At 55.3% G+C, this 9,897-nt stretch overlaps 2 protein-coding genes across 4 annotated transcripts; one reads left to right on the plus strand and one right to left on the minus strand.

Moving 5' to 3' along the window:
* The first annotated feature begins 1,372 nt into the window (after positions 1 to 1,372).
* On the plus strand, positions 1,373 to 5,206 carry TYROBP (transmembrane immune signaling adaptor TYROBP). 2 transcript variants are annotated; one of them, XM_012437611.3, is made up of 6 exons: positions 1,373 to 1,479; positions 1,624 to 1,763; positions 2,170 to 2,202; positions 2,367 to 2,501; positions 2,687 to 2,730; positions 4,970 to 5,206. In XM_012437611.3, the coding sequence occupies exons 1-6, from the start codon at positions 1,436 to 1,438 to the stop codon at positions 5,033 to 5,035; spliced, it is 462 nt and encodes a 153-aa protein (XP_012293034.2). In that variant the 5' UTR covers positions 1,373 to 1,435; the 3' UTR covers positions 5,036 to 5,206. The 2 variants fall into 2 exon arrangements, with proteins under 2 accessions (XP_012293034.2, XP_012293015.2); XM_012437592.3 differs by having other exon boundaries at positions 1,374 to 1,479; positions 2,684 to 2,730.
* Positions 5,207 to 5,314: 108 nt separating this feature from the next.
* Positions 5,315 to 8,197, minus strand: HCST (hematopoietic cell signal transducer). Of its 2 annotated transcripts, none has more exons than XM_012437629.3 (4): positions 7,522 to 8,197; positions 6,207 to 6,230; positions 5,684 to 5,815; positions 5,315 to 5,464 (listed from the first exon to the last, which is right to left on the minus strand). In XM_012437629.3, exons 1-4 carry the CDS (start codon positions 7,562 to 7,564, stop codon positions 5,427 to 5,429), a joined length of 237 nt encoding a protein of 78 aa, XP_012293052.1. In that variant the 5' UTR covers positions 7,565 to 8,197; the 3' UTR covers positions 5,315 to 5,426. The 2 variants fall into 2 exon arrangements, with proteins under 2 accessions (XP_012293052.1, XP_012293048.1); XM_012437625.2 differs by having other exon boundaries at positions 5,315 to 5,467; positions 7,522 to 7,847.
* Positions 8,198 to 9,897: the final 1,700 nt, after the last annotated feature.

The following is a 9,897-nucleotide window of genomic DNA, read 5'->3' on the forward strand; positions in this document are numbered from 1 at the left end:
CTGAGTCAGGTCAGAGCCCTCTTGGCTCAGAGCCGTGCCCTGGTCTCTGACTGCCCCTCGCCCACTCTGCTCCGACATCTTGGGCGTCCCGGTGTGCCCAGGAGGACCTACAGGGTCTGTTCCCTCCATGCTCGCTCTAGATACAATTAGAGAGGCTTGGGTTTTTCAGGGACAGGACTCAGACAGGCCCGAGCAGTGCTGACCGTGGCTGAGCTGGGCCCTGATCTTCCTCCAGGCTCCAAATCTCCTCCCCTCCCCTCCCCCACGGGCCACTGGGCATCTGTCCTGTGACCAGAATCCAGTTTCCCCTTTTCTCTCCTGAGCCCAGGCCCAGGGAGCAGTGGGTGTGACATTGGTTGGGGGAGGAGGGCTTCCTGCAGCTGTCTCATCCCCCAGCACCCTAACCTCAGGTTCCTCCTTCCCCAGCGCGCTCAGTCTCCGGCTAGGGGGTAGAAGTCCCCGTCTCCTTGGGGTGGCCTCCCTCAGGCCTTGCTCCCAGCCACTTCCTCATTCAGCAGGGCAGCCAGCCACCTGTCTCCCTGAGCTGCCAGCCCCGTCTGTGTGTCTGTGTCACTGCCTTGTTCTTGCCCTCTTTCTCGGCTTTGCCTCTGTTTTCTCCTTCCCCATCTTTCATCTTTTTTCCCCCGGTCTCTCCGCTAGTCAAAAACCTGCCTTTAGATCTTGGGTTCCGTTTCCATCTTGATTTGCTGTGTAGCCTTAGGCAAGTGTCTCTATCTCTCTGAACAATGGGGATGATAAGAGCATGTGCCCCAGAAGTTCTTTGTGGGGACTGAATGATTTAACTCTTGGGACAGAGTGCCTGCACGTCATGATGGCTCTTTTAATATCCTTTAAACAGCACAAGGTTCTGATGATTAAATAATACTCGTCATAGCTGATGCTTTAAAAAAGCTGACAAGTGTCAGACCTTGCTTGAGGAACTTTAATCCATTTAATCCCCACAACAACTCTAAAAAGTAGGTCCCGTTTTACTTCCAATTTTACAGATGAAGAAACTGAGGCTCAGACAGGTTGGGGCTGGGTGCAGTGGCTCACACCTGTAATCCCAGCACTTTGGGATGCCAAGTTGGTTGGATCACCTGAGATCAGGAGTTCAAGACCAGCCTGGCCAACATGGGGAAACCCTGTCTCTACTAAATAAAAAATACAAAAATTAGCCAGGCGTGGCGGCGTGCATCTGTAATCCCAGCTACTTAGGAGGCTGAGGCAGGAGGATCGCTTGAACCTGGGAGGCGGAGGTTGCAGTGAGCCAAGACTGTGCCATTGCACTCCAGCCTGGGCAACGAGAGCGAAACTGTCTTAAAAAAAAAAAAAATGTTGAGTGACTTACTCAAGGTTGCCCAGCCAGGAAGAGGCAGAGCTGGTTTCAATCTAACCAGATGAAGGTCATTCCACTGACCCTCCTGTTAAGACGATGTCTGATCCCGACTGGGGGTGGAGGACAAGTTTGCGCTTCATGTACGCTTTGCCCCTCATGTCCGGTTGTTGGTGGGGGGAGCTGGGGCATGGCCCCTGGGTGACTGGGCCTGATTCTTTCTTGGGTTTTGTTTCTGTCTCTCCTCCTCCCCGTCCCCTCCTCCCTTCTGCCACCACCCACCTCAGACTTCCTCCTTCACTTGCCTGGACGCTGCGCCACATCCCACTGGCCCTTACACTGTGGTGTCCAGCAGCATCCGGCTTCATGGGGGGCCTTGAACCCTGCAGCAGGCTCTTGCTCCTGCCTCTCCTGCTAGCTGTGGGTGGTGAGTTGGGGGCTTCCGTGGCTGCCTCCCGGGTCCCTGGGCTCAGCTTGGGACAGGGCAGGGAGCAGGGTGGAATGAGAGAACCAAAACGGGGTGTTGGGACCGGAGCAGGTCCCCAGCCTCCCAGAGCCTGTGGCTTTCTCCCAGAGCCTGGGCCCCCAAGGTTTGTCCTCCGCTACAAGCAAGGGGGAGGAGGGGACATCTAAGGGTGTCACCACAGGACAAGTTGTGCAGAAGTAACGCGCACATTCTGGTGGCCCAGACACCAGCGCCCGAGTCCTGCTAGGCCCGCTCTCCCCCTTGCTAACCTCCTGGCTGTCAGGATCCACCCTCCCCGGCTTCTAAACTTGTCCCCCTACCCCCATCATAGCTCTGTGCCTCAGTTTACCTTCTTTTTCCTCCTCAGGTCTCTATCCTGTCCAGGCCCAGGCCCAGAGCGGTAGGCCTAGACCCAGCAGTCCCTCTCCCTACCTCCCAAAGACCTCCCTGTCTCTGTCCCTCCCTCACCCTTTCCAAACCCCTCCCCCACCCCACCACCCGCTGACCTGCTCCCCACTATTCCCCGTGCACACACGCTGACCTCCCCTGACCCCTGTGCCGCAGAATGCAGCTGCTCCACGGTGAGCCCAGGCGTGCTGGCGGGGATCGTGCTGGGGGACCTGGTGCTGACAGTGCTTATCGCCCTGGCTGTGTACTTCCTGGGCCGGCTGGTCCCTCGGGGGCGAGGGGCTTCGGAGGGTGAGTGGGGCTGGCAGGAGAAAACCTGAGGATGTGCCTGGATGGGGGAGGAGGGTTGGGTAAGCTCCCAGATCCCAAACATCCAAAAGGATGGTAATGGAGGTGCTGATTTGGAAATGACAAAACAGCCCCAACTCACCACTCTGCCTGTCTCTGCACCCCACGGTACCCCTCACCTCCAGCAGCCACCCGGAAACAGCGTATCACTGAGACCGAGTCGCCTTATCAGGTGAGAAAACCTTACTGTCCTCCTCACATCTTGCTCCTGCCTGGGGATGTCTGCCCCAGATTCTCCTTCGTGCCATCATAGGGACCTCAAAGCCACTCTCCTTAAAGCACCCCGAACCTTGAAGACACACGGGGCATCTGTCTGAAACTGGGCTGAATGATCGACCACAAGCCTATGGTCAGCTTAAAATGTGTGAAGACTGGCCGGGTGTGGGGGCTCATGTCTATAATTTGAGCACTCTGGGAGGCCAAGGCGGGTGGATCACCTGAGGTCAGGAGTTCAAGACCAGCCTGGCCAACCCTGACTCTACTAAAAATACAAAAATTAGCTGGGCGTGGTGGCAGGTGCCTGTAGTCCCAGCTACTCGGGAGGTTGAGGCAGGAGAATTGCTTGAACCCGGGAGGCAGAGGTTGCAGTGATCCAAGATCATACCACTGCACTCCAGCCTGGGTGACAGAGCAAGACTTCATCTCAAAAAAAAAAAAAAAAGTTTAATTAAAAAATTTTTTATTTGAAGAAATAAGACAGGGGTCTCACTATGTTGCCCAGGCTGGTCTCCAACTCCTGGTCTCAAGTGATCCTCCTGTCTCAGCCTCCAAAAATCCTGGGATTACAGGCAGGAGCAGCCATGCTGGTTGAGTATTCTTGAAGCTCTTTGTTCTTTCTTTTCTTTTAATTTTTTTTTTTTTTTTGAGATGAAGTCTCACTCTGTCACCCAGGTTGAAGTGCAATGGCATGGTCTCAGCTCACTGCAACCTCTGCCTCCCCGGTTCAAGCCTCAGTCTCAGCCTCTCTGGCCGCAGCCTCCCAAGTAGCTGGGATTACAGGCACGTGCCACCACACCCGGCTCATTTTTGTATTTTTAGTAGAGACAGGGTTTCACTATGTTGGCCAGGCTGGTCTCAAATTCCTGACCTCATGATCCGCTTGCCTTGTCCTCCCAAAGTGCTGGGACTACAGGCGTGAGACATCACGCCGGGCGTCTACTTTAAAAAAAAAATGTAGGCTGAACGTGGTGGGAGGATCGTGAGGTCAGGAGATCGAGACCATCCTGGCCAACATGGTGAAACCTTATCTCTACTAAAAATACAAAAATTAGCTGGGCCTGGTGGTGTGAGCCTGTAATCCCAGCTACTCAGGAGGCTGAGGTAGGAGAATCATTTGAACCCGGGAAGTGGAGGTTGCAGTGAGCCGAGATCATGCCATTGCACTTCAGCCTGGTGACAGAGCGAGACTCCGTCTCAAAAAAAAAAAAAGCAGAGCTAGGTTCTCGCTATGTTGCCCAGGTTCGTCCTGAACTCTGGGCTCAAGAGATCCATTACCTTGGTCTCCCAAAGTGCTGGGATTACAGGCATGAGCCACCATGCCTGGCTGAAGCTCTTTTTAAAAGCTATGGTGTAGACAAGAGAATCTACCCATCTGTCCCCCTCTCTGTCAATGTTTCTTCTTAGCCCTTTTGGGGGTCATGAGATCCTCCAAGTCCCCTCCTCTGAAAAATGCATGCCCAGACTAGTCATTCTATGCGATTTTAGGGTTTCTGTCAGAGGCCTGCCCCGGGGACCGCATAGATCCTCCCCACACCCCAAGTGCGAACCCTGCTGTGTGAAGTCTAATGTATTGTCCGCAGCCGGCTTTGCCCATTTGTCTCGTTTGTGGATAAAGTTTCTTTGTGAAGTCTAAGAATCTCAGGGTTGGCTCTGTGATATCAAGAAGACTGAGGGGCCTTTCCAGTCACGGGTGGCAGTAACTGAAATTTTAGGACAGAGTGTTACCTGAATGTATTCAGCACCCGTAAGTGCTAGATGCTGGGACCCAGTGACAGAGTTTCTATCCTAGTTAAGACGAACTTGAAGCAAATGAACAAATACAATAATTTGGGGAAGCAGGGTAAAGGAAATAAACAGGGTTTTGTGACTGGCTGGAGTATGGGGGGGAAGAAATTACAGAGGGGAAATTGAGAAATGCCTCCCTGAGGCGGTGACGTGAGCTGAGACTTGAAGGCAGAGGAGATCTAGGGGAACAGAGTTTCAGACAGAGGGATCAGCACATCCACTGGCCCTGAGGTTGGGGTGCACTGGTGAGCCAGAGGAGAAGGGGGCCATTCAATGCACTTGAATAAAATCCAGATCTCTTCCATGGCTCTAAGGCTGAAGAAGCTGCCAGGGGCCTTGTAGGGCACTGGCAGAAGGCTGGATTTTATTTGGTGGATCCTTTCCACTGATGGCCCCCATCCCTTTAGGAGCTCCAGGGTCAGAGATCGGATGTCTACAGCGACCTCAACACACAGAGGCCGTATTACAAATGAGCCTGAATCATGACAGTCAGCAAGCTGATGCCTGGATCCAGCCATTCCTGAAGCCTACCCGGCAACTCATTCCAACTCCTACCGCCATACAGACCCACAGAGTGCTGTCCCCAAGAGACCAGACCTCTCCCCAGTACTGCTCCCAAATAAACATGAAGCGCAAAAACATGATGCCAGATCCCAGGGCTGATGGGATGCGGACATGTGGGGTCCTGAGGGGGTCTTGGATCCAGAAACAGTTCATGGGAGGAGGGTTCTTTGAGGAAGAATACAACTACAGTATTTCAATTGCTTTATTTCAACCCAAAAGTTGGGGGCGGGAGGTTCCTGTGCCACCACACACCATCCAGGATGATAGGGTCAGAACTCAAAGGTCCACGTTGCAGGAGGGTCAGCCCCTGCCCGGCATGTTGATGTAGACTTTGCCATCTTCTGGGGATAGGGGAGAGAAAGCATGAAGCCTGACCACCCACATATTCACTTCCTTAGGGACCCCCTGCTTCAGGGGTTTCCTCAGGGGTTCCCCCAGGCACATCCCCCAGGGTTTCCCCAGCACCTCCTCCAGGGCTTCCCCAAGGGTCCCCTCCCTGGGACCCCTTCCCTAGGGACACCACGCACCCTCCAGGCCCCTCCCATTCCTGCCCTCACCTTGGGCGGGGCTGCGGCGTGGGCGGGCGCACAGGAACACCGCCCCAACGATGAGCAGTGATACCACCGCATCAGCTGCCACGAGGCCTGCCAGGAGCGGCAGAGAGAGGGGCCCACATCCGGAACAGGAGCCTGGAGTGTGGGGGCCGGGACGGGGAGACAGCTCAGGTTCTGTGTTCTGGGGCTGTGTTTTGGCCACAGGGAGGAGAGGAAGTCCCCCTGAGGGGGCGGGTCCCACATTCCCTGGGGTTGCGATTGGGGAATGAAAGGGGAGACAGAGATGCAGAGAGCCTGGGGTACCCCAAGGACCCTTGGGGCTGTGCGGTGGGCACATGGGGTACTCCTAAAAAGAGGCTGGGGGTCACTGATTCTGGGACTCGGAGAGGGACACGGATCCTTTGATTTGGGGGCGGGAGGTGAGATAGTGACCTGAGAGCCACTGGGGTGTTCTGAGAGCCTCTGGTTTCTGGGATGGACGTGATACCTGAAGTGCCGGGGTAAAAGGCAGGGAGTGATCTCTTACCTGGGGTCGTTTGAGCTGCAGCCACTGTGGAAAGAGAGAAGGGGGATGAGGGTGGAGAGAAGGTCCATGAAACACCTGGGCACAGTGGCTCACACGTGTCATCCCAGCACTTTGGGAGGCCGAGGCAGGAAGATCGCTTGAGCCCAGGAGTTTGAGACCAGCCTGGGCAACATAGTGAGACCCTGTCTCTGCAATACAAAAATTAACTGGATGTGGTGGTTTGCGCTTGTAATCCCAGCTACTCTGGAGGCTGAGGTGGGAGGATCACCTGAGCCGTGATTGCGCCACTGCATTCCAGCCTGGACAACAGAGCGAGACCCCATCTCAAAACAAACCAAAAAATAGGATGTAGGGAAGGAAAGGTACTGTCCTGAGAAGTGACCTCCACGCTGGAGAGATGGAACAGGGTCACGTGGGAAGGGAACTCCCAGAAACACAGAGAGTGACAAGAAATCGGAAGTGGCAGCAGAGACCCGCCCATGAGAAGGGGGCGCTCACAGGCAGCTCCTCTAGAACTCCTTGCCTTGGCCGGGCGCGGTGGCTCACGCCCGTAATCCCAGCACTCTGCGAGGCCAAGCTGGGCAGATCATGAGGTCAAGAGATTGAGACCGTCCTGGCCAACATGGTAAAATCCCATCTGTGCTAAAAATACAAAAATTAGCTGAGCGTGGTGGCGCATGCCTGTAGTCCCAGCTACTCGGGAGGTTGAGGCAGGGGAATCGCTTGAACTTGGGAGGCAGAGGCTGCAGTGAGCTGAGATTGTGCCACTGCACGATCTGGGCAACAGAGCAAGACTCTCAAAAAAACAAAAACAGGCCGGGCACCGTGGCTCACACCTGTAATCCCAACACTTTGGGAGGCTGAGGCAGGTGGATCACAAAGTCAGGAATTCAAGACCAGCCTGGCCAACATGGTGAAACCCCGACTCTACCAAAAATACAAAAATTAGCTGGTCGTGGTGGCACACACCTATAATCTCAGCTACCTAGGAGGCTGAGGCAGGAGAATAGCTTGAACCCAGGAGGCGGAGGTTGCAGTGAGCTGAGATCACACCATTGCACCCCAGCCTGGGTGATACAGCGAGACTCTGTCTCCAAAACAATAAAAATAAATAAATAAATAAAACAAGCAAACAAAAAAACTCCCTGCCTCACCTCCTCCCGCCCCCAAGGACCTAGGCCCTGAAGCCAAATGGATCTCCCAGAAGGGAAGGTGCACAAAGAACCCCACTTTCAGCACCCGTCCCTGCAGACGTCACCCAAGCACCCCTCTCACAAACGCTCTGCCTACCATCCCCTGTAACCACTGGCTCTACCTGGGAGCAAAAGCAGGAAGAGGATGTGACCCGGAAGGACCATGGTGGGCTGGGGTCTGGCAGGGGTCTGGCAGAGGATTGTGGTCCAGAGAAGTCCCGAGGAACCGTGAGGGAGCAGAGAAGTAGCAATAGCGGATGTCACCCTGCTGGTGTCAAGGCCATCTACTTCCTGTGCGTGTTGAGGGGGTGTCTCTGTTGTTGCCTTCGGTGAACTAACTCAGGGGGAGGGTCAGAGAGACCAGGGAGACTGCTGTGCTGGCCCAAGTGGGAATGACAGGTGGCCCAGGGTGTGCTGGCTAGGGAGATCTGGAAATATTTTGAAGGTAGGGCCAACAACGTTTACTGATGAAGTGGATGTGGGTGTTTGAGAGGGATCCAGGACAGCCAAGCCTTCTGGCCCGAAACGCTGAGAAGATGAAGCGTCCATTGGCAGACAGGAAAGGCGGGGAAGTGGGTTTGCGGGAAAAGTGCTGAGGTTTGAGCACAGGGAGTTGGAAATGCCTGATAATCTCCCTGTGGAGATGCTGAATGACCTCACTGCATTTAGTAGTTCAAGGGATAAGGCTGGTCTGGAAATGTAAATTTGGGGGTTGATGGCTTATGGATGGTATTTAAAGCCGCAAGACTGGGTGAGATCACCAAGGAAGTGAGTGCAGACAGGATCCCGCCCCCATCCCAACACACACTGAAAGGGGGAAGGGGAGGAACCTTGCCAGGGAAATGGAGAAGGAGGAGGGAGTAAGGGAGGAGACCCCGGAGAACATGGCATCTTGAAAGCAGGGGAGAGGCTGCCGAAGTGGCTCACGCTTGTAATCCCAGCACTTTGGGAGGCCAAGGCGGGAGGATCACCTGAAGTCAGGAGTTAAAGCCAACACGATGCGGTGAAACCCCATCTCTACAAAAATACAAAAGTTACCCGGGCGTGGTGTCGGGTGCCTGTAATCCCAGCTACTAGGGACTGAGGCAGGTGGAGGTTGAAGAGACCTGAGATGTCGCCACTGCACTCCAGCCTGGGCGACAGTGAGACCTTGTCGAGAAAGAGAAAGAGAAAGAGAAAGAGAGAGAGAGAGAAGGAAAGAAAGAAAGAAAGAGAAAAAGGCAAGCAAGCAGGGGAGGAATAGGGCCCACATGGTCAGTGCTGTGAAAGGTCACCAAGTGAAACTGAGGGTGGCCTCCCACTGGAATGTCAGCTCCAGGGCTGGGAATTCCTCCTGCTTAAGTTCCCAAGACGCAGCAAAATGCCTCCTCTGCTGCAATCAATTATTTTAAATGATGGGTGAGTAAATGAAACTAGACCTCTGAAAACCACACCCTCTACCCTTACCCACAGGCCCTCCCTCTGGGAGTCTAACCCCCAGTACCCCCCTCCCTCCGGACCCAGTAATAGTCTCCCTGCTCCTACCCCTACCTCCATCCCCACCCCTACCCCTACCTCTGTGGGCAGGACCCAGGAAACAAAGCATTCAGCACCCCCTTGGACAGAGACTCAGAAATCCAGGCCCCAGCCAGGTGCTATGGCTCAATCCTATAATTCCAGCACTTTAGGAGGCCAAGGCCGGCAGGTCACCTGAGTTCAGGAGTTGGAGACCAGCCTGGCCAACATGGTGAAACCCCATCTCTACTAAAAATACAAAAATTAGCCGGCGTGGTGGCGGGCCCAGCTAACTGGGGAGGGTGAGGCAGGAGAATCGCTTGAACCGAGGAGGCGGAGGTTGCAATGAGCCAAGATAGCGCCATTGCGCTCCAGCCTGGCGACAAAGACTCCTCAAAAACAAAACAAAAGAAATTCCAGCCCCACCCCCCCGCCCCAGTGTCCCCCTCCTCTTGGAGCCTAGTACCCTAGGCTGCTTCAAACCAAAGATCTGGACCCCAGCTCCCTCCTTCTCCAGGGACTCTGGAGTCCGCCTCCCAAGTCCGCCCCGCCCACTCAAGGGCTGCGTTTGCCCAAGCGCGACTCGGGGACTCCCAGGTCTGTGGGCGGGCCCTGCCCAGGACTGGGTGGTGCCAGAACCCCTAGTTTAAAAACTCGCGGGTAGCGGACCCAAGATCGGGGACCCGGCGGCGGCTCCGCGGGGGAAACAGCGAGGCTGGCGCAGCGCCGAGGCCGCGGCCCTGGGGGCCCGCAATCCGCGCCACGGAATCCCCGAGGTAATGGGTGCGGGTAAGGCGCGCTCGGCCTCCTAAGAAAGTGAGGGGCTGAGGATCGAAAGACTCCTGAGCTCCTGAGGGGCGGAGCTGGAGCGTCAGTCCTGGGTCCCGAGAGTGAGAGTCCTAGGTGTTTGGAGGAGGAGGGGTCCCGGACTCCTGGATCGTGACGGAGGGGCGGTTGGGATCCCGGACTTCTGGGTCCTGGGGGCGCAGGGGACTGGGGATCCA

This window comes from Aotus nancymaae, unplaced genomic scaffold, assembly GCF_030222135.1.
Source record: "Aotus nancymaae isolate 86718 unplaced genomic scaffold, 86718_ANA_hifiasm-v0.15.2.pri h1tg000028l, whole genome shotgun sequence".
NCBI classification, from domain to species: domain Eukaryota; kingdom Metazoa; phylum Chordata; class Mammalia; order Primates; family Aotidae; genus Aotus; species Aotus nancymaae.